Genomic DNA, 23970 nt, shown 5'->3' with positions numbered 1-23970 from the left:
AGCCCCTGCGGTCCTGCTACTCATGCTGTCCCGTCCTTCCCCTGCTGGCCTCGTCGACACATGGGTGGTGTGTGTGGGGGATGCGCTTCAACCGCGGTGGCCGAATGCCCCTCGCCGCGGCCATACCATCTTAAGGCAGGTCGCAGCGCCGCGGTGCAACGTAGCGTTGGGGGAGGCCGTCCAATTCCCTGATCGCCGGAAACCGTGAGAGTTAATCCCGATAAGGGTTTCTCGGATAAAAACCGGTCGATCAGGTGACCTTCCCTTCCAGCTCTATGGGGGGGGGGGGGAAATGCGTGCGGGTGTGTTCATGTGAGGTGAGGTGAGGGGGACGTGGGGTCGGCTCCGTCGCTTGGTGGTGGCGAGGCCGCAGATGGGGCGCCTGCTGAACGGCTTCGTGGTGGCGGCATCACACAATCCCTCGTAAGAAACAAAAAAACCCACGCTCAAAACACAATATACTGTATTGGGTTTTCTAGTCATCCTTTTTAAAACAAAGGCAATGGCCATGGCTGCAATTCACTAATATACATGTTTGGACATTACATTGTGTTATATTCACAAGTTCTTTTTGCAGTAAAAATCGATATTAAAGTGAACATCGCGTCCGCGTTTCTCATTGGAAGCTGATGGAGAGGGAATGTACTAAAAGAGCCACTCAGCAGCGCCGCGCACTACGATCCTCTGATTTGCATCTCGCCTCCTATAAAAGGAGCTCAACGCGCGACCGACATCCACATTCGCTTCCCGTCTGTTCTGACCTGACCTGAAGCTGCCTACGTGCGTCGACATGCCCGATCCTCCCGCATCAAAGAGCGCTGGGCCGGCCAAGGTTCCTGCTCCCAAGAAGGGCTCGAAGAAGGCTACGCGCAAGGATGGCAAGAAGCGACGCCACCGCTGGAAGGAGAGCTACGCCATTTACATCTACAAGGTGATGAAGCAGGTGCACCCCGATACCGGCATCTCGTCCAAGGCAATGAGCATCATGAACTCGTTCGTCAACGACATCTGCGAGCGCATCGCTTCCGAGGCGTCCTGCCTGGCGCACTACAAGCACTCCACCATCACTTCTCGGGAGATCCAGACCGCAGTGCGACTGCTGCTCCCCGGCGAGCTGGCCAAGCACGCCGTGTCGGAGGGCACCAAGGCCGTCACCAAGTACACAAGCTCCAAGTGAAGCCTCGACTCCACCATTAATTACAAAGGCTCTTTTCAGAGCCACCCACCTCTCCGAACCTGCTTGTACCAGTCCTAGCAGGAGTACAAACCGAAACTTCCAACAAAGCCCCGCTCCCGGTTCACGCGGGGACATTGTTCGCTCATTGAGTGAAATGGAGAGATCGAACACATTTTAACCTGTTTCCACGTGAATAAAAGCGATAACAATATTCATGGCACATCATATTCACCAGCAGGCATTTCTTGGACTTGTTTGTCCATTGATTTCATCTGCAGCCCATTCAGATATTACATTGGATATTTGGCGCCAAAACCTTGCAATGCAATATATTTAATTCGTGGTTGTATTTTCGGGCAGGAACTAACATTTTGCACGTGTACATATATGTAAAAGTAAGCGCCTAGCATGGATGACTCGTGCAGTATTATTGATCATCATCTCAATGCCAAGAGAATAGATATCTATTCCTGTGATCACCTCTTTCCGACATTTTTACGTATTACTGTTTCCAATGAAGTGCAGTTTCTTCACACTTTATTTAGATCATGCAGAGCACTGTAAAGTTGTTTTCGGAAAGGTGTTTGCTTGAGAAAAGAACATCCGTTAAAGACATCGACGGCGCTCAAACGGTACTACTGCATCGTGATGCGGCATTCTGAAATGATCCAAACTGTGAACATTTTGTTGATTAAGAAGAGTTGACGACTCGAGATCATTGCACGCTGCCAACCAATCAGCACGCTCCCCTTCTTTGCACGTCACGACTCCACTGACCAGTGAGCGCGCGCTCTGGGCTACATAAGCCGCCTTCTCCCCGCCTGTGAGAATCTTTGCCCTCACCAAGCCATGGCTCGCACCAAGCAGACGGCTCGCAAGTCCACGGGCGGCAAGGCCCCCCCGCAAGCAACTCGCCACCAAGGCGGCCCGAAAGAGCGCTCCGGCCACGGGCGGCGTCAAGAAGCCTCACCGCTACAGGCCCGGCACCGTCGCTCTGCGCGAGATCCGCCGCTACCAGAAGTCCACCGAGCTGCTCATCCGCAAACTGCCCTTCCAGCGCCTCGTCAGGGAGATCGCGCAGGACTTCAAGACCGACCTGCGCTTCCAGAGCTCCGCTGTCATGGCTCTGCAGGAGGCCAGCGAAGCGTACCTTGTCGCGCTCTTCGAGGACACCAACCTGTGCGCCATCCACGCCAAGCGCGTCACCATCATGCCCAAGGACATTCAGCTCGCCGGCCGCATTCGTGGCGAGCGCGCTTGAACGCCCAGCTCGGCCCTCAAAGCACAACACAAAGGCTCTTTTCAGAGCCACCACTTACTCATGAAAACGCATCCATGTGTCCTTCAAAGTTCGGGTGCCGGAAACCTTCGTTTGCTGGTCACGGCTCTCACAAGTCGTCAGGCGTAAGAGACAATGAAGTTCATTTTCTATACCCCGCCGCTCATATTTTTCAACATCACACGTTGGTGTTGTTTATAAGCGTTGTGAAACCATGTTTACATAATGTACAACAAAAGGGTTATTTTGGTGAAATATATTAACTATTAAACCCAAAGATATTGGTTTATGTTGTTTCAAGCCCGAGCTGATAAGAAGTTCACATTTTGCAAACTAAGAGACTGAATTATTCACGTACATATTTTTAGGCATTGCCCGAACAGGCGGTTAAAGGAAAAAAAAAATATATATATACACCGTATAGGCACGTGGGCGATCAATCACGAGCTCAAGGCTATCACAATGATTTCTTATAACCAATGCGGTCCCTCAAAATGATGATTATAATCAATAATACATTGATATTTGCGGAATCCGCTTATAAGTTTGACTTGCCAGCACGTGCCCACAAATTAACTCTATCATGCTTAAAACTTGAACCTATTAAGTACGTGTATCGCATTGTTTAATTCATAAGATGCGTGTCCGCATTAAAATATATATGGATAAAAATAGTTAAAGTCAACATCGAATCCTCGCGTCCCGGCTTTTCATTGGTGGCTCAAGGAGAGGGCGGGACTCGACCGAGAGGAGCCAATCAGCAGCGGCGCGCTCTACGATCCTCGTCTCCGCTATAAAAGTTGCTCCGGTGGTGCTCGTTAACGTCACAAATCGTTCGTACTTTTTTCCAGTGCTTTTTGCATCCTAGGTCCCTTAACAATGTCTGGACGCGGCAAGACCGGTGGCAAATCTCGCGCCAAGGCAAAGTCCCGCTCTTCCCGCGCCGGCCTGCAGTTCCCCGTGGGTCGCGTTCACAGGCTGCTCCGCAAGGGCAATTACGCCCAGCGGGTCAGCGCTGGAGCACCCGTCTACCTGGCCGCCGTGCTCGAGTACCTTTCTGCCGAGATCCTCGAGCTGGCTGGCAATGCCGCCCGCGACAACAAGAAGACGAGGATCATCCCCCGACACCTGCAGCTCGCCGTGCGAAACGACGAGGAGCTCAACAAGCTCATGGGCGGCGTGACTATCGCCCAGGGCGGTGTGCTGCCCAACATCCAGGCCGTGCTGCTGCCCAAGAAGACCTCTCAGGCAAAGAAGTGAACGCGCCGCCGCCTCTACCACCACAACGGCTCTTTTCAGAGCCACCCACTTGCTTGCAAAGAGCTCGGACAGTCGTACACAGGGGTTTTGTTATACTGGTAGGAACGAAGTGGACCAGACCACCAATAGATTAATGTGTCCGTCCGTCAACTTCGCCCCTTACTGCAAACACTTGGCATGACCCTACAAAAACCTTTAGACTCAGTGACGCTATCCTGGCTAAACAAGTGTAACATTCCCTTATAATTCCCTCAGCTTTTAATTAAAACATTTAAATTCATGAGGCTTTCCTGGCTAAACACGTGTAACATTCCCTTATAATTCCCTGAGATAGCTTTAATTAAAACTTTGAAATTAAATAAAAAAACTCACAGCGCCCTAATAATTCCCTGAGATAGCTTTTAATTAAAACTTTGAAATTAAATTAAAAAAAAACTCACAGCGCCCTAAAGCCTACAGCTAGGCCTAAAGCCTAGAACTAGGCCTGAAACTCTCCCTTCGTATCGTACCCCCGCGTGTGTGAAAGGGAGTTATGTTTAACAATGTTACATTCCCTCATGTTTTTAAATAGAAACATTTAAATTTAAAGCTTTTACATGAATCATTAAAACATTTAAATTAAAAATTAACTCACAGCGCCCTAAAGCCTACAGCTAGGCCTAAAGCCTAGAACTAGGCCTCAATCTCTCCCTTCGTATCGTCCGATTAGGTGTAGCAACATCGCCCCCTACTGCAAACACTTGGCAGGACCCTACAAAAACCTTTTGACTCAGTGGGGCTTTCCTGGCTTAACAAGTGTAATAATACATTATGTTTATATTATTTGGTTATTCGTTTCTACCAGCCCACCCCGCAGGGTCCTGTTTAATAAGGACACCGTCGTCGAGTTGCCCTCGTGCCAAATTGCTCGCAATTAAACGAATGCTCTGCTCATTCCAGATACCCTTTATGTCTGATTTAAGAACGGTATTTGAGCAGCATTCCAACATTGCATCAATCATGGAACATGGTTTAGAATAAATTGGGATGCCTATTGGAAGAAAGAATCGTGTTTTTTAAAGAATAAAACTCGCTCTTTTTGAGCGGTCAGAAAAGGGAACAAATGAGCACATCAGCTCAGGGTTGTGGCCGGTGTTAGCTGATAGTAAGTGTTGGGGCAGCTGGTCCCCGAAGTCCCTCCCTGCTCCGTGCCTATGGCAGGGGCTCCGACGTGCGCCGACCCCTCGCTGCTCTGCGAGCAGCTGCTGCCGTCGCTGGGCTCATCGCCCGACGGCTCCCCTCCCTGGTCCGTCCCTCCGCGAGCTCGTGTGAGCGGCATAGCTCGCCGCACGCCCTCGTTCACCTGCGGACGCTGCGTTGTCTCTCCACGGAGCACGCGCTATTAAACGGGGGTCAGGGGTCGGAGAGCGAACGACGCTGCCCTCACACTGCGCGAGTCCTGGCGGCGACAGACGGAGCGGGGGCCTGCAGACGCACCGACCCCTTCCCCCACACTACGAGCGCACACACGTGCACACACGCTACACCCACTCGTGGGTCGCTCTACGCAGCGCTCACTCACGTGGCGAACCACGGTGTACACACGCGCACCCACACGTTCCCACTGCTCGACAAGATCACGCGAGGCTGTCATGCCGCTGCCACGAAGCCGTTCAGCAGGCGCCCCACCTACGACCTCGCCACCACCAAGCGACGGAGCCGACCGCGCGTCCCCCTCACCTCACCTCACATGAACACACCCGCACGCATTTCCCCCCCCCCCCATAGAGCTGGAAGGGAAGGTCACCTGATCGACCGGTTTTTATCCGAAAAACCCTTATCGGGATTAACTCTCACGGTTTCCGGCGATCAGGGAATTGGATGACCTCCCCCGTGCTACGTGGCACCGCGACGCTGCGACCGGCCTTAATATGGTGTGGTCGCGGCGTGGGGCATTCAGCCACCGCGGTTGAGGCGCATTTCCCCCCACACACGCGAGTATCGACGGGGCAGGCAGAGGGAATAATCATTGTGATGGAGGAGCATCATTAGAAAACGCGCAGCGCATCTGAACTGCAATAATAGCGAAGGCGCACGGTGCGTGAGAAAAGGATTGATTAGAATTTGCGCCGTGCAGGTCGCTCATTGATTAGCGAAACAAAGGCACCGCGGAGCTGCCTGGCCCGGGCGAGGGGGGCGCGTGCCATTGTTTGGAGTTTACGCCGCGCGGACAGAGTATTAATTAGCATAGCGAAGGCGCACGGTGCGTGGGAAGGGGGTAGGGGCCCGAGTCCGGGAATCAGGATAAATGGGGAGCGCAAAGGGGAAATCTCTCTCTCACTCCAGCGCGAGGCGACGATACGCAGCTCCAGCCCAGCGACCCGGACGTCCGTGTGACGCACCGAGGTACGCTGCGAGCAGGGGATCAACGGACCGCCGTGAGCACCTAACAGTGAGTAAGGAGGTGAATTATAATCATAGCAGATAAATCGGGAATAGGCACAAAGGTATCAGCGTGGGCCAGCCTCGTCGACTCACTGACTTAGCATCAATTCGCGAGTAGCAGATAATAAATCATTAATAGCGAAGCGTGGTCTCGCGTGATCTTGTTGAGCAGTGTGTCGCGTGGGGAGCTGTGTGTGTGCGTGCGGCCACCCCGTGCGCGATACAGGTGCGCGATCATAACGCGAGTAATCAGGGATGAGTGTAGTGCTGCGGCTCGCCTCGGGGGAGCGCTGCGCAGAGCGGCGCGAGAGCGGGTGTCGCGTGGGTTCACTCCGTGTGTGATGCAGGTGTGTGCGCTCGTAGTGTGGGGGAAGAGGTCGGTGCGCCCGCAGGTCCCCGCTCCGTCTGTCACCGCCGGGACTCGCGCAGTGTGAGGGCAGCTTCGTTAGCCCTCCGACCCCTGACCCCCGTTTAATAGCGCGTGAGCTGTGGAGAGACAACGCAGCGTTTGCAGGTGAATGAGAGCGGGCGGCGAGCTATGCCTCTCACACGAGCTCGCGGAGGGACGGACCAGGGAGGGGAGCCGTCGGGCGATGAGCCCAGCGACGGCAGCAGCTACTCGCAGAGTAGCGAGGGGTCGGCGCACGGCGGGGGTCCCTGCCATACGCACGGAGCATGGAGGGACTTCAGGGGCCAGCGACCCCAACAACATGGTGTCAGAAGTCGTACGAACCTGCACATCTTCACAGGAAGGTAGCGCGTTACTCCACGCAAAGGTAAGGCATGTGTTCACCGGCCAGGGGACCCCTACATGGAAAGCGTTTTCCCGCAATATCTTAGGGGCTAAAGAGCTTAATGGCTGGTCGGACGCGCAGGCGTTACGACATCTTACGTTGAACCTGGAGGGGCGGGCAGCCGACTTTGTAGAGGCACTACCCGAAAGCGCGCAAACCCAACTAGAGGAACTAATGCGTAGATTAGATCGGCGTTTCGGCACGCGCAACGCGATACAGGCAAAGACGGCCTTAGAGGCGCGCCGACGCCATCCTGGCGAGGACTTCCGAGACTACGCCGAGGACGTGCGATCACTAACCCGTATCGCCCGCTCAGAGTTCGCGAAGGAGGTCATTGACGCGCTAGCTGCAGACAAGCTACTCAGGTACCTAGCTCGCACCGCGTGGTGGCAGCCCAAAAAGAGTAGCGCAGGCCTCCCTTTCGATACCCTAGTCGAGCAAGCGCTGGAGTGTGAGGAGCTCTCCAACGAACGCGCGCAGCTCCGAGGGTCGGGACAGGAGTACACCGTGGCGAGCCTGATCCCTGACGAGGAGGAGGATGAGGATGAGCCCGCCAGCCCCATAGGGAGACGGGCAAGAGAGTCCCAGAGACCCCGCGAGACAACCTCGGGTTGGGTAGCTGGGTTACAGACCGGCATGGGAGATATCGCCGGCCAGGTAACCCAGGTGCAATCCTCCGTTGAGACCATCCGATCCGAGATGGGGGAACTAGACTCCACGGTAGGAGGGCTAACTGGAAGGATAGCCCGACTAGAAGCAGAGTATGAGCAACAGCGCACGGGGGGAGGAGGGAGTGGGCAGAAAGTTCGCCACAGAGCCGCCAACCTTCCCCCTCCATGCCATATATGCGACCAATGGGGACACCCAATGAGGGACTGCCCTCAGCTCGCCCGTGCGAGGCAGATGCATAGGTCAAACACTAAGGCCCCCCTAGAGAGGGGACCACCGGGGGATGAAATCGATGTAGACCCGACCCAAACCAGCTGTAATGATAATGGCGAGCGAGCGATCTCCACACAGATTCCAGCCACGACACCAAGGAACGCGGCGATTCCTGGCGACTGGCTGCGGGAGCTGGTGGCGGGAATCACGGGGGCCACGTCGCTGGTGGAAGGGGAGGTAAACGGAGTGCGTACCCGAATCCTGCTGGACACGGGGGCGGTGGCCTCGCTCGTGAGCGCAGCGCACTGCAGCGCGATCGGGGTCGACGTGCGTCACCTGCAGGCACCGGACCGCGCGCTGCACACGGCGAGCGGAGCCGGAATGGGGCTGCTGGGGAGAGCCACCCTAGAGGTCCGCATAGGCAGCCAGGTGTGCACCCAGGAGTTTTACGTGTCGAGTGCGTTGTGTCACGAGTGTATCGCAGGTACCGACCTCTTAGAACAGCTGGGACTCAACGTGCAACCCCGCCAGCGATGCGCTACCATGGAGAGCAACGGCGAGCGGATACCGTTCCTGGGACGAGAACCAACGCGCCCCCGCTTCGCACCTGTGGCCGCTATCCTGGCGACGGCAGTCACCATCGGGCCGCTCACCGAGATGCTGGTGCCGGTGGCAACATCCCCCACCGACCCCGCGCTCCGACCATCAGGAGAGGTAATGCTAACTCCTCACCCGGAGTTGGCAAAACGGTATGGGGTCGTGGGATCCGCCACGTTGGTAAACGCAGATGGGGACCGATTGTTTATGCGGATGTTTAACCCCCACAGTACCCCAGCGATACTGCGGCGGCGCACCCCGATAGCCACCGTACACCCCCTGCACGCACGCCACTCTAACGACTCGGTGTTCGCACTCTGGGCTGAGGACCCCGGTCGTCCTGAGGGTGACCAGGACCTGGCCTGGCGAGTCGGCCCGACTCCCCGAGCTGAGGTCATTCCCCTGCTCGACGCGTTACATGTACCATGGGCGGATTTACCTAAGGGAGAGGCCGATCGGCTGCGCGAGTTACTGTGGGAGTATGCCGACGTATTCAGTGAACACGACTCGGACGTGGGTCGGACCGATCTTGTTAAGCACCAAATTGACACCGGTGCAGCCCGACCCATCAAACTCCCTGCGTACCGAGTGGGCGCACCCGAACGCGCCCAAATCAAAGAGGCAGTTGGGGACATGCTTCGCGATAACATAATTCAGCCCTCGGCGAGCCCCTGGTCAGCCCCAGTGGTACTAGTAACGAAAAAGGATGGGTCAACCCGGTTCTGCGTCGATTACCGTAAACTAAATGCAGTCACGCTCGGCGATGCCTTCCCCATACCCCGCATCGACGACACCTTCGACAGCCTCGCCGGAGCGCGATATTTTTCCACCCTCGATCTCGCGTCCGGGTACTGGCAGGTGGAGATGGCGGAGGAGGATCGGCCGAAAACCGCATTCACCACCCCAATGGGGCTATTCGAGTTTCGAGTACTCCCGTTCGGACTCACCAATGCGCCCGCGACGTTCAAGCGGCTGATGGAGTTGGTGATGCGGGGCTTGCAATGGGAACAGTGCCTAATTTACTTGGACGATGTGATAGTGTTCAGTAGATCTTTGTCTGAGCATTGGTCCAGGCTTCGAGAGGTGTTCCAGCGACTGCGAGCGGCTCATCTCAAGCTCAAGGCACGTAAGTGTTACATCGCACAACGCGAGGTGGGGTACCTCGGGCATCGCGTCAGCGAGGCAGGCGTGCACACCGATCCGGAGAAGGTACGCGCCGTAGTGGAGTGGCCACGGCCAAGGAATCTGACGGAGATCAGATCATTTTTGGGGCTCGCCACCTATTATCGTCGATTTGTAAAGGGATTCAGCGAGATTGCACGCCCTCTCACCCAACTCACCTCCCCTAAGCACCCCTATCAGTGGACGGGGGCCTGCCAGACGGCCTTCACCACTCTCAAAGATCACCTCACCCACGCCCCCACCCTCGCTTTCCCCGATTTTACCACCGATTTTATTTTGGACACCGACGCCTGCAGCAGCGGGCTGGGCGCGGTGTTGTCACAGGTAAAGGATGGGACGGAACGAGTCATCGCGTACGCCAGCCGGACCTTGAGTGGGGCCGAGCTGAACTATTGCGTGACCCGCCAAGAGTTGTACGCCGTGATTTTCGCATGTAAGCAGTTCCGGCCGTATTTGTACGGCAGGAATTGTCGTGTACGCACTGACCATTATGCTCTGCAGTTCCTTCTTACATTCAAGGAGCCGCGGGGGCAGATGGCCCGGTGGTTGGCGCAGTTGCAGGAGTACAACCTGCAAATCGAGTATCGGGCTGGCCGGACGCATGCAAACGCGGACGCCTTGTCGAGGCGGCCCATGGTGTACGCCGAGACAAGGGCGGAGGAGGCCTGCCCGTGTTTCACGGGGGGACGCTGCCGGCAGGCAACGCACCCCCGAGAGGCCGCGGCCACTGACCCCCCCCCAGCGAGAGAGAGTGCAGTGTGCGCCACAGAGACCCTCACAGGTGGCACCGAGGATCCCGTCGACCGCCCGGCAAGCGCGGGACCCGCGCTCGGGACCCGATCGGACGGATCCAGGAGGACGTCGGCTGCGCCTTCCTGGGCCTAAACGACGAGCAGCTGAGACAGACCCAGCAGCGAGATCCGGATCTGGCGGCAGTGGAGGCGGCACTGCGGGAGGAAAAGAGCGCCCTACCAGGACCCTGGAGCGGTTTGTATGCCCGGTTGTGTGTGCAGAACGGAGTGGTACGGGAGTTAACCGAGGCCGGCCAGCCGGGGTGCATCTGTGTTCCTGCCCAGGTGCGACCCCAGCTGCTACGGCTGGTGCATGACCACCCACTCGGGGGCCACGATGGGGAACGACGTACTCGAGATACCCTGCGTCGCCAGTATCTCTGGCCCAAATTGGCACAAGACGTGGCGGCCTGGGTACAGGGCTGCCGCGCTGTCAGCAGTGCGGGCCGAAACCGGCACGATACCAGGTACCCCTAAGGCCGTTCCGCGTCAGCCGCACGAATCAGCTGGTCGGGATCGACCTACAGGGGCCATTCCCGCGATCCCATCGAGGCAACCGGTATATCCTGGTCGCAGTAGAGTATTTCACCCGCTACCCCGTGGCAGTGGCCATCCCTGATAAAACGGCCTTGGTGGTGGCCCGGGCATTTGTGGAACATTACGTACTGAAGCACGGGATCCCAGAACGAGTCCTCACCGACCAGGTCTCTCTCTTTTTTTACGGGCCACCTACCTCCCTGTCCTCCTCCCCGTCCGCCTCCCCGTCCGCCTCCCCGTCCGCCTCCCCGTCCGCCTCCCCGTCCGCCTCCCCGTCCGCCTCCCCGTCCGCCTCCCCGTCCGCCTCCCCGTCCGCCTCCCCGTCCGCCTCCCCGTCCGCCTCCCCGTCCGCCTCCCCGTCCGCCTCCTCGTCCGCCTCCTCGTCTGCCTCCTCGTCCGCCTCCTCCTCCGCATCCTCCACCACCTCACTTTTTGTGATGGCCAGTTATTTTTTTACTGACCAATTTTTTTTGACAGTTATTTTCTTTTTTAATTGCCACATTTTTTAACTAGTCATTTTTTTTTGACTGGTCTTTCTTTTTTACGCGCCAATTTTTTGGGGTCACTCTCTTTTTTAATGGCTATTCTTTTTAAACCGGTCACTTCTTTTTGATGGCCATTTATCTTTTTTACCGGGCAATTTTTTTCACTTTTTTTATGACCACTTTTTGTTACCAGTCCATTTTTTCTTTAATGGCCATTCTTTTTTAACCGGTCACTTTTTTTGATGGCCACATCTTTTTACTGGCCAATTTTTTTTGACATGTATTTTTTTATGAGCTAATTCTTTTTTGGTCAACTTCTTTTTTAATGTCCACTCTTTTTTAACCGGTATTTTTTTTTTGATGGCCATTTATCTTTTTTACCGGCCAATTTTTTTCACTTTTTTTATGACCACTTATTTTTTTACCAGTCAATTTTTCTTTAATGGCCACTCTTTTTTAACCAGTCACTTTTTTTAATGGCCACATCTTTAATGGCCACTTTTTTTACCGGTTATTTTTTGTGATGGCCACATTCTTTTACTGGCCAATTTTTTTGACTGGTCTTTCTTTTTTTACGGGCCAATTTTTTGTGGTCAATCTTTTTTTAATGGCCATTCTTTTTTAACTGGTCACTTTTTTTCATGGCCACATCATTTTTACTGGCCAAATTTGATTTGACTGGTCTTTTTTATGGCCCAATTCCTTTTTTGGTCGGCCACTTTTTTTAATGGCCACTCTTTTTTAACCAGTCATTTTTTTTGATGGCCATTTATCTTTTTTACCGGCAAATTTTTTTACTTCTCTTTATGACCACTTTTTTTTTACTAGTCAATTTTTCTTTTACTGGTCTTTTTTTTTACGGGCCACCTACCTCCTCGTCCGCCTCCTCGTCCGCCTCCTCGTCCCCCTCCCCGTCCGCCTCCCCGTCCGCCTCCCCGTCCGCCTCCTCGTCCGCCTCCTCGTCCGCCTCCTCGTCCGCATCCTACTCCGCATCCTCCACCACCTCACTTTGTGTGATGGCCAATTATGTTTTTTACTGACCAATTTCTTTTTGACTTTTTTTCTTTTTTAATTGCCACTCATTTTTTAACTAGTAATTTTTTTGATGGCCACATTCTTTAACGCACCACATTTTTTGACTGGTCTTTCTTTTTTTTCCGGCCAATTTTTTCACTTTTTTTTCCTGACCACTTTTTTTAGCAGTTAATTTTTTCTTTAATGGTCACTCTTTTTTAACCAGTCATTTTTTTTGATGGCCATTTATCTTTTTTGGCAGCCAATTTTTTCACTTTTTTTTATGGCCACTTATTTTTTTACCAGTCAATTTTTTTCTTTAATGGCCACTCTTTTTTAACCAGTCACTTTTTATAATGGCCACATCTTTAATGGCCACTTTTTTTACCGGTTATTTTTTGTGATGGCCACATTCTTTTACTGGCCAATTTTTTTGACTGGTCTTTTTTTACGGGCCAATTTTTTGTGGTCAATCTTTTTTTAATGGCCATTCTTTTTTAACCGGTCACTTTTTCTTATCTTATCTTTTTTACTGACCAATTTTTTTAGACTGGTCTTTTTTATGGCCCAATTCCTTTTTTGGTCAGCCACTTTTTTTTAATGGCCACTCTTTTTTAACCGGTCATTATTTTTGATGGCCATTTATCTTTTTTACCGGCCAATTTTTAAACTTTTTTTTATGACCACTTTTTTTTTTACAAGTAAATATTTTTTTTACTGGTCTCTTTTTTTTTTACCGGCAACCTACCTCCTCCTCCGCCGCCGCCTCCGCCGTCTCCGCCTGACTTTGTGTGATGGTCAATTATATTTTTATTGACCAATTTTTTTTGACTGGTCTTTCTTTTTTTACGGGCCAATTTCTTGTGATAACTTTTATTAATGGCCATTCTTTTTTAACCGGTCACTTCTTTTTGATGGCCATTTATCTTTTTTACCGGGCAATTTTTTTCACTTTTTTTTATGACCACTTTTTGTTACCAGTCAATTTTTTCTTTAATGCCCATTCTTTTTTTAACCGGTCACTTTTTTTGATGGCCCCATCTTTTTTACTGGCCATTTTTTTTGACAGGTCTTTTTTATTGGCCAATTCTTTTTTGGTCAGCCACTTTTTTTTAATGGCCACTCTTTTTTAACCAGTCACGTTTTTTCATGGCCACTTATCTTTTTTACTGACCAATTTATTTGGCCTGGTCTTTCTTTTTTTACGGGCCAATTTTTTGTGGTCCATCTGTTTTTTAATGGCCATTCTTTTTTAACCGGTCACTTTTTTTTACGGCCATTTATCTTTTTTACCGGCCAATTTTTTAACTTCTCTTTATGACCACTTTTTTTTTACCAGTCAATTTTTCTTTTACTGGTCTCTTTTTTTTTTTACGGGCCACCTACCTCCTCGTCCGCCTCCTCGTCCGCCTCCTCGTCCGCCTCCTCGTCCGCCTCCTCGTCCGCCTTCTCGTCCGCCTCCTCGTCCGCCTCCTCGTCCGCCATTCGTCCGCCTCCCCGTACGCCTCCCCGTCCGCCTCCTCGTCCGTCTCCTCGTCCGCATCCTACTCCGCATCCTCCACCACCTCACTTTGTGTGATGGCCAATTATGGTTTTTTACTGACCAATTTCTTTTTGACTTTTTTTCTTTTTTAATTGCCACTCATTTTTTAACTAGTAATTTTTTTGATGGCCACATTCTTTAACGAACCACATTTTTTTGACTGGTCTTTCTTTTTTTTCCGGCCAATTTTTTTCACTTTTTTTTCCTGACCACTTTTTTTAGCAGTTAATTTTTTCTTTAATGGTCACTCTTTTTTAACCAGTCATTTTTTTTGATGGCCATTTATCTTTTTTGGCAGCCAATTTTTTCACTTTTTTTTATGGCCACTTATTTTTTTACCAGTCAATTTTTTTCTTTAATGGCCACTCTTTTTTAACCAGTCACTTTTTATAATGGCCACATCTTTAATGGCCACTTTTTTTACCGGTTATTTTTTGTGATGGCCACATTCTTTTACTGGCCAATTTTTTTGACTGGTCTTTTTTTACGGGCCAATTTTTTGTGGTCAATCTTTTTTTAATGGCCATTCTTTTTTAACCGGTCACTTTTTCTTATCTTATCTTTTTTACTGACCAATTTTTTTAGACTAGTCTTTTTTATGGCCCAATTCCTTTTTTGGTCAGCCACTTTTTTTTAATGGCCACTCTTTTTTAACCGGTCATTATTTTTGATGGCCATTTATCTTTTTTACCGGCCAATTTTTAAACTTTTTTTTATGACCACTTTTTTTTTTACAAGTAAATATTTTTTTTACTGGTCTCTTTTTTTTTTACCGGCAACCTACCTCCTCCTCCGCCGCCGCCTCCGCCGTCTCCGCCTGACTTTGTGTGATGGTCAATTATATTTTTATTGACCAATTTTTTTTGACTGGTCTTTCTTTTTTTACGGGCCAATTTCTTGTGATAACTTTTATTAATGGCCATTCTTTTTTAACCGGTCACTTCTTTTTGATGGCCATTTATCTTTTTTACCGGGCAATTTTTTTCACTTTTTTTTATGACCACTTTTTGTTACCAGTCAATTTTTTCTTTAATGCCCATTCTTTTTTTAACCGGTCACTTTTTTTGATGGCCCCATCTTTTTTACTGGCCATTTTTTTGACAGGTCTTTTTTTATTGGCCAATTCTTTTTTGGTCAGCCACTTTTTTTTAATGGCCACTCTTTTTTAACCAGTCACGTTTTTTCATGGCCACTTATCTTTTTTACTGACCAATTTATTTGGCCTGGTCTTTCTTTTTTTACGGGCCAATTTTTTGTGGTCCATCTGTTTTTTAATGGCCATTCTTTTTTAACCGGTCACTTTTTTTTACGGCCATTTATCTTTTTTACCGGCCAATTTTTTAACTTCTCTTTATGACCACTTTTTTTTTACCAGTCAATTTTTCTTTTACTGGTCTCTTTTTTTTTTTACGGGCCACCTACCTCCTCGTCCGCCTCCTCGTCCGCCTCCTCGTCCGCCTCCTCGTCCGCCTTCTCGTCCGCCTCCTCGTCCGCCTCCTCGTCCGCCATTCGTCCGCCTCCCCGTACGCCTCCCCGTCCGCCTCCTCGTCCGTCTCCTCGTCCGCATCCTACTCCGCATCCTCCACCACCTCACTTTGTGTGATGGCCAATTATGGTTTTTTACTGACCAATTTCTTTTTGACTTTTTTTCTTTTTTAATTGCCACTCATTTTTTAACTAGTAATTTTTTTGATGGCCACATTCTTTAACGCACCACATTTTTTTGACTGGTCTTTCTTTTTTTTCCGGCCAATTTTTTTCACTTTTTTTTCCTGACCACTTTTTTTAGCAGTTAATTTTTTCTTTAATGGTCACTCTTTTTTAACCAGTCATTTTTTTTGATGGCCATTTATCTTTTTTGGCAGCCAATTTTTTCACTTTTTTTTATGGCCACTTATTTTTTTACCAGTCAATTTTTTTCTTTAATGGCCACTCTTTTTTAACCAGTCACTTTTTATAATGGCCACATCTTTAATGGCCACTTTTTTTACCGGTTATTTTTTGTGATGGCCACATTCTTTTACTGGCCAATTTTTTTGACTGGTCTTTCTTTTTTTACGGGCCAATTTTTTGTGGTCAATCTTTTTTTAATGGCCATTCTTTTTTAACTGGTCACTTTTTTTCATGGCCACATCATTTTTACTGGCCAAATTTGTTTTGACTGGTCTTTTTTATGGCCCAATTCCTTTTTTGGTCGGCCACTTTTTTTAATGGCCACTCTTTTTTAACCAGTCATTTTTTTTGATGGCCATTTATCTTTTTTACCGGCAAATTTTTTTACTTCTCTTTATGACCACTTTTTTTTTTACTAGTCAATTTTTCTTTTACTGGTCTTTTTTTTTACGGGCCACCTACCTCCTCGTCCGCCTCCTCGTCCGCCTCCTCGTCCCCCTCCCCGTCCGCCTCCCCGTCCGCCTCCTCGTCCGCCTCCTCGTCCGCCTCCTCGTCCGCATCCTACTCCGCATCCTCCACCACCTCACTTTGTGTGATGGCCAATTATGTTTTTTACTGACCAATTTCTTTTTGACTTTTTTTCTTTTTTAATTGCCACTCATTTTTTAACTAGTAATTTTTTTGATGGCCACATTCTTTAACGCACCACATTTTTTTGACTGGTCTTTCTTTTTTTTCCGGCCAATTTTTTTCACTTTTTTTTCCTGACCACTTTTTTTAGCAGTTAATTTTTTCTTTAATGGTCACTCTTTTTTAACCAGCCACTTTTTTTGATGGCCACTTTTTTTTAACCAGTCACTCTTTTTGATGTCCACTTATATTTTTATTGCCCAAATTTATTTTTTACTGGTCTCTCTTTTTTTACGGACCACCTACCTCCTCCTCCTCTGCCTCCTCTGCTCCGACTCCTCCGCCAACGCTGCCTCCGCCTCACTTTGTGTGATGGCCAATTATTTTTTTACTCACCAATGTTTTTGGACTGTTTTTTTTTTATAATTGCCACATTTTTTTAACTAGTAATTTTTTTTCATGGCCACATGCTTTAACTCACCAATTTTTTTTGACTGGTCTTTCTTTTTTTAGGGGCCAATTTTTTGTGGTCACTCTTTTTTTAATGGCCATTCTTTTTAACCTGTCACTTTTTTTAATGGCCACATCTTTTTTACTGGCCAATTTTTTTCGACTGGTCTTTTTATAGGCCAATTCTTTTTTGGTCGGCCATTTCATTTTTAATGGCCTCTCTTTTTTAACCAGTCATTTTTTTTGATGGCCATTATCTTTTTTAGCAGCCAATTTTTTTCACTTTTTTATGGCCACTTTTTTTTTACCAGTCAAGTTTTTTCTTTAATGGCCACTCTTTTTGAACCGGTCACTTTTTTTGATGGCCACGTATCTTTTTTAATGGCCCCTTTTTTTTAACCGGTATTTTTTTTGATAGCCAACTATTTTTTACTGACCAATCTTTTTTTGACTGGTCTTTTTTTTCTTAGGGGCCAATTTGATGTGGTCAATCTTTTTTTAATGGCCATTCTTTTTTAACCGGTATTTTTTTTTTATTGCCACTTATCTTTTTTAATGTCCAATTTGTTTTGACTGGTCTTTTTTATGGCCCAATTCCATTTTTGGTCGGCCACTTTTTTTTAATGGGCACTCTTTTTTTAACCGGTAATTTTTTTTGATAGCCATTTATATTTTTTACCAGCCAATTTTTAAACTTGTTTTTATGGCCACTTTTTTTTACCAGTCAATTTTTCTTTTACTGGTCTCTTTTTTTTACGGACCACCTACCTCCTCCTCCTCTGCCTCCTCTGCTCCGACTCCTCCGCCTACGCTGCCTCCGCCTCACTTTGTGTGATGGCCAATTATTTTTTTACTGACCAATGTTTTTGGACTGTTTTTTTTTTTATAATTGCCACATTTTTTTAACTAGTAATTTTTTTTCATGGCCACATTCTTTAACTCACCAATTTTTTTTGACTGGTCTTTCTTTTTTTAGGGGCAAATTTTTTGTGGTCACTCTTTTTTTAATGGCCATTCTTTTTAACCGGTCACTTTTTTTAATGGCCACATCTTTTTTACTGGCCAATTTTTTTAGACTGGTCTGTTTATAGGCCAATTCTTTTTTAATCGGCCACTTCATTTTTAATGGCCACTCTTTTTTAACCGGTCATTTTTTTTGATGGCCATTCATCTTTCTTAGCAGCCAATTTTTTTCACTTTTTTATGGCCACTTATTTTTTTACCAGTCAATTTTTCTTTTACTGGTCTCTTTTTTTTACGGGCCACCTACCTCCTCGTCCGCCTCCTCGTCCGCCTCCTCGTCCGCCTCCTCGTCAGCCTCCTCCTCTGCCTCCTCCACCACCTCAATTTGTGTGATGGCCAATTCTGTTTTTTACTGACAATTTTTTTTTTACTTTTTTCTTTTTTAATTGCCACTCATTTTTTTGATGACCACATTCTTTAACTCACCACATTATATTGACTGGTCTGTTTTTTATGGGCCAATTATTTTTTGGTCGGACACTTTTTTAATGGCCACTCTTTTTTCACCAGTAATTTTTTTTAATGGATATTTATCTTTTTTAGCGGCCAATTTTTTCACTTTTTTTATGACCACTTATTTTTTTACCAGTCATTTTTTTTCTTTAATGGCCACTCTTTTTTAACCAGTCACTTTTTTAAATGGCCACATCTTTAATGGCCACTTTTTTTACCGGTTATTTTTTGTGATAGCCACATTCTTTTACTGGCCAATTTTTTTAACTGGTCTTTCTTTTTTTACGGGCCAATTTTTTGTGGTCAATCTTTTTTTAATGGCCATTCTTTTTTAACTGGTCACTTTTTTTATGGCCACTTATCTTTTTTACTGGCCAAATTTGTTTTTACTGGTCTTTTTTATGGCCCAATTCCTTTTTTGGTTGACCACTTTTTTTTAATGGCCACTCTTTTTTAACCGGTAATTTTTTTTTTATGGCCATTTATCTTTTTTACCGGCCAATTTTTTTACTTCTCTTTATGACCACTTTTTTTTTACCAGTCAATTTTTCTTTTACTGGTCTCTTTTTTTACGGGCCACCTACCTCCTCGTCCGCCTCCTCGTCCGCCTCCTCATCCGCCTCCTCGCCCGCCTTTTTAGGGGCCAATTTTTTGTGGTCACTCTTTTTTTAATGGCCATTCTTTTTTAACTGGTCACTTTTTTTAATGGCCACATCTTTTTTACTGGCCAATTTTTTTCGACTGGTCTTTTTATAGGCCAATTCTTTTTTGGTCAGCCACTTCATTTTTAATGGCCACTCTTTTTAAACCAGTAATTTTTTTTGATGGCCATTATCTTTTTTAGCAGCCAATTTTTTTCACTTTTTTTATGGCCACTTTTTTTTTACCAGTCAAGTTTTTTCTTTAATGGCCACTCTCTTTTTGAACCGGTCACTTTTTTTGATGGCCACGTATCTTTTTTAATGGCCCCTTTTTTTTAACCGGTATTTTTTTTGATAGCCAACTATTTTTTACTGACCAATCTTTTTTTGACTGGTCTTTTTTTTTCTTAGGGGCCAATTTGATGTGGTCAATCTTTTTTTAATGGCCATTCTTTTTTAACCGGTATTTTTTTTTTATTGCCACTTATCTTTTTAAATGTCCAATTTGTTTTGACTGGTCTTTTTTATGGCCCAATTCCTTTTTTGGTCGGCCACTTTTTTTTAATGGGCACTCTTTTTTTAACCGGTAATTTTTTTTGATAGCCATTTATATTTTTTACCAGCCAATTTTTAAACTTCTTTTTATGGCCACTTTTTTTTTACCAGTCAATTTTCCTTTTACTGGTCTCTTTTTTTTACGGACCACCTACCTCCTCCTCCTCTGCCTCCTCTGCTCCGACTCCTCCGCCTACGCTGCCTCCGCCTCACTTTGTGTGATGGCCAATTATTTTTTTACTGACCAATGTTTTTGGACTGTTTTTTTTTTATAATTGCCACATTTTTTTAACTAGTAATTTTTTTTCATGGCCACATGCTTTAACTCACCAATTTTTTTTGACTGGTCTTTCTTTTTTTAGGGGCCAATTTTTTGTGGTCACTCTTTTTTTAATGGCCATTCTTTTTAACCTGTCACTTTTTTTAATGGCCACATCTTTTTTACTGGCCAATTTTTTTCGACTGGTCTTTTTATAGGCCAATTCTTTTTTGGTCGGCCATTTCATTTTTAATGGCCACTCTTTTTTAACCAGTCATTTTTTTTGATGGCCATTATCTTTTTTAGCAGCCAATTTTTTTCACTTTTTTATGGCCACTTTTTTTTTACCAGTCAAGTTTTTTCTTTAATGGCCACTCTTTTTGAACCGGTCACTTTTTTTGATGGCCACGTATCTTTTTTAATGGCCCCTTTTTTTTAACCGGTATTTTTTTTGATAGCCAACTATTCTTTACTGACCAATCTTTTTTTGACTGGTCTTTTTTTTTTAGGGGCCAATTTGATGTGGTCAATCTTTTTTTAATGGCCATTCTTTTTTAACCGGTATTTTTTTTTTATTGCCACTTATCTTTTTTAATGTCCAATTTGTTTTGACTGGTCTTTTTTATGGCCCAATTCCTTTTTTGGTCGGCCACTTTTTTTTAATGGGCACTCTTTTTTTAACCGGTAATTTTTTTTGATAGCCATTTATATTTTTTACCAGCCAATTTTTAAACTTCTTTTTATGGCCACTTTTTTTAACCAGTCAATTTTTCTTTTACTGGTCTCTTTTTTTTACGGACCACCTACCTCCTCCTCCTCTGCCTCCTCTGCTCCGACTCCTCCTCCTACGCTGCCTCCGCCTCACTTTGTGTGATGGCCAATTATTTTTTTACTGACCAATGTTTTTGGACTGTTTTTTTTTTATAATTGCCACATTTTTTTAACTAGTAATTTTTTTTCATGGCCACATGCTTTAACTCACCAATTTTTTTTGACTGGTCTTTCTTTTTTTAGGGGCCAATTTTTTGTGGTAACTCTTTTTTTAATGGCCATTCTTTTTAACCTGTCACTTTTTTTAATGGCCACATCTTTTTTACTGGCCAATTTTTTTCGACTGGTCTTTTTATAGGCCAATTCTTTTTTGGTCGGCCATTTCATTTTTAATGGCCACTCTTTTTTAACCAGTCATTTTTTTTGATGGCCATTATCTTTTTTAGCAGCCAATTTTTTTCACTTTTTTATGGCCACTTTTTTTTTACCAGTCAAGTTTTTTCTTTAATGGCCACTCTTTTTGAACCGGTCACTTTTTTTGATGGCCACGTATCTTTTTTAATGGCCCCTTTTTTTTAACCGGTATTTTTTTTGATAGCCAACTATTCTTTACTGACCAATATTTTTTTGACTGGTCTTTTTTTTTAGGGGCCAATTTGATGTGGTCAATCTTTTTTTAATGGCCATTCTTTTTTAACCGGTATTTTTTTTTTATTGCCACTTATCTTTTTTAATGTCCAATTTGTTTTGACTGGTCTTTTTTATGGCCCAATTCCTTTTTTGCTCGGCCACTTTTTTTTTAATGGGCACTCTTTTTTAACCGGTAATTTTTTTTGATGGCCATTTATATTTTTTACCAGCCAATTTTTAAACTTCTTTTTATGGCCACTTTTTTTTTACCAGTCAATTTTTTTTTACTGGTCTCTTTTTTTGACGGGCCACCTACCTCCTCGTCCGCCTCCTCGTCCGCCTCCTCGTCCGCCTCCTCGTCCGCCTCCTCGTCCGCCTCCTCGTCCGCCTCCTCGCCCGCCTCCTCGTCCGCCTCCTCGTCCGTCTCCTCGTCCGCCTCCTCCCCCGCATCCTCCACCACCTCACTTTTTGTGATGGCCAGTTATTTTTTTACTGACCAATTTTTTTTGACAGTTTTTTTCTTTTTTAATTGCCCCATTTTTTGACTAGTCATTTTTTTTCATGGCCACATTCTTTAACTCACCATTTTTTTTTGACTGGTCTTTCTTTTTTACGCGCCAATTTTTTGTGGTCACTCTTTTTTTAATGGCCATTCTTTTTTAACCGGTCACTTCTTTTTGATGGCCATTTATCTTTTTTACCGGGCAATTTTTTTCACTTTTTTCATGACCACTTTTGTTACCAGTCAATTTTTTCTTTAATGGCCATTCTTTTTTAACCGGTCACTTTTTTTGATGGCCACATCTTTTTTTGATGGCCACATTTTTTTTTTATTGCCCAAATTTATTTTTTACTGGTCTCTCTTTTTTTACGGGCCACTTACCTCCTCCTCCTCTGCCTCCTCTGCTCCGATTCCTCCGCCTACGCTGCCTCCGCCTCACTTTGTGTGATGGCCAATTATTTTTTACTGACCAATTTTTTTGGACTGTTTTTTTTATTTTATAATTGCCACATTTTTTTAACCAGTAATTTTTTTTCATGGCCACATTCTTTAACGCACCAATTTTTTTTGACTGGTCTTTCTTTTTTTAGGGGCCAATTTTTTGTGGTCACTCTTTTTTTAATGGCCATTCTTTTTTAACCGGTCACTTTTTTTAATGGCCACATCTTTTTTACTGGCCAATTTTTTTGTACTGGTCTTTTTATAGGCCAATTCTTTTTTGGTCGGCCACTTCATTTTTAATGGCCACTCTTTTTAAACCAGTAATTATTTTTGATGGCCATTATCTTTTTTAGCAGCCAATTTTTTTCACTTTTTTTATGGCCACTTTTTTTTTACCAGTCAAGTTTTTTCTTTAATGGCCACTCTTTTTGAACCGGTCACTTTTTTTGATGGCCACGTATCTTTTTTAATGGCCCCTTTTTTTTAACCGGTATTTTTTTTGATAGCCAACTATTCTTTACTGACCAATATTTTTTTGACTGGTCTTTTTTTTTTAGGGGCCAATTTGATGTGGTCAATCTTTTTTTAATGGCCATTCTTTTTTAACCGGTATTTTTTTTTTATTGCCACTTATCTTTTTTAATGTCCAATTTGTTTTGACTAGTCTTTTTTATGGCCCAATTCCTTTTTTGCTCGGCCACTTTCTTTTTAATCGGCACTCTTTTTTAACCGGTAATTTTTTTTGATGGCCATTTATATTTTTTACCAGCCAATTTTTAAACTTCTTTTTATGGCCACTTTTTTTTACCAGTCAATTTTTTTTTACTGGTCTCTTTTTTTGACGGGCCACCTACCTCCTCGTCCGCCTCCTCGTCCGCCTCCTCGTCCGCCTCCTCGTCCGCCTCCTCGTCCGCCTCCTCGTCTGTCTCCTCGTCCGCCTCCTCCTCCGCATCCTCCACCACCTCACTTTTTGTGATGGCCAGTTATTTTTTTACTGACCAATTTTTTTTGACAGTTTTTTTCTTTTTTAATTGCCACATTTTTTGACTAGTCATTTTTTTTCATGGCCACATTCTTTAACTCACCATTTTTTTTTGACTGGTCTTTCTTTTTTACGCGCCAATTTTTTGTGGTCACTCTTTTTTTAATGGCCATTCTTTTTTAACCGGTCACTTCTTTTTGATGGCCATTTATCTTTTTTACCGGGCAATTTTTTTCACTTTTTTTATGACCACTTTTGTTACCAGCCAATTTTTTCTTTAATGGCCATTCTTTTTTAACCGGTCACTTTTTTTGATGGCCACATCTTTTTTTGATGGCCACATCTTTTTTTTATTGCCCAAATTTATTTTTTACTGGTCTCTCTTTTTTTACGGGCCACTTACCTCCTCCTCCTCTGCCTCCTCTGCTCCGATTCCTCCGCCTACGCTGCCTCCGCCTCACTTTGTGTGATGGCCAATTATTTTTTACTGACCAATTTTTTTGGACTGTTTTTTTTATTTTATAATTGCCACATTTTTTTAACCAGTAATTTTTTTTCATGGCCACATTCTTTAACGCACCAATTTTTTTTGACTGGTCTTTCTTTTTTTAGGGGCCAATTTTTTGTGGTCACTCTTTTTTTAATGGCCATTCTTTTTTAACCGGTCACTTTTTTTAATGGCCACATCTTTTTTACTGGCCAATTTTTTTGTACTGGTCTTTTTATAGGCCAATTCTTTTTTGGTCGGCCACTTCATTTTTAATGGCCACTCTTT

The 23970-nt window shown here is 45.8% G+C and overlaps 1 protein-coding gene and 1 pseudogene across 1 annotated transcript; both read left to right on the top strand.

Moving 5' to 3' along the window:
- Nucleotides 1-790: 790 nt before the first annotated feature.
- On the top strand, nucleotides 791-2438 carry LOC144947969 (histone H3-like; annotated as a pseudogene).
- An 897-nt stretch (nucleotides 2439-3335) lies between these two features.
- On the top strand, nucleotides 3336-3716 carry LOC144948146 (histone H2A-like). Its single transcript, XM_078877575.1, has one exon. The coding sequence runs from the start codon at nucleotides 3336-3338 to the stop codon at nucleotides 3714-3716; it is 381 nt and encodes a 126-aa protein (XP_078733701.1).
- The last annotated feature ends 20254 nt before the right edge of the window (nucleotides 3717-23970 follow it).

The sequence above is a fragment of the Lampetra fluviatilis genome, chromosome 48, assembly GCF_964198595.1.
Source record: "Lampetra fluviatilis chromosome 48, kcLamFluv1.1, whole genome shotgun sequence".
Lineage (NCBI taxonomy): Eukaryota > Metazoa > Chordata > Hyperoartia > Petromyzontiformes > Petromyzontidae > Lampetra > Lampetra fluviatilis.
Note: the sequence above shows the minus strand (reverse complement) of the source record. Positions and strands in the feature narration are given on the sequence as shown.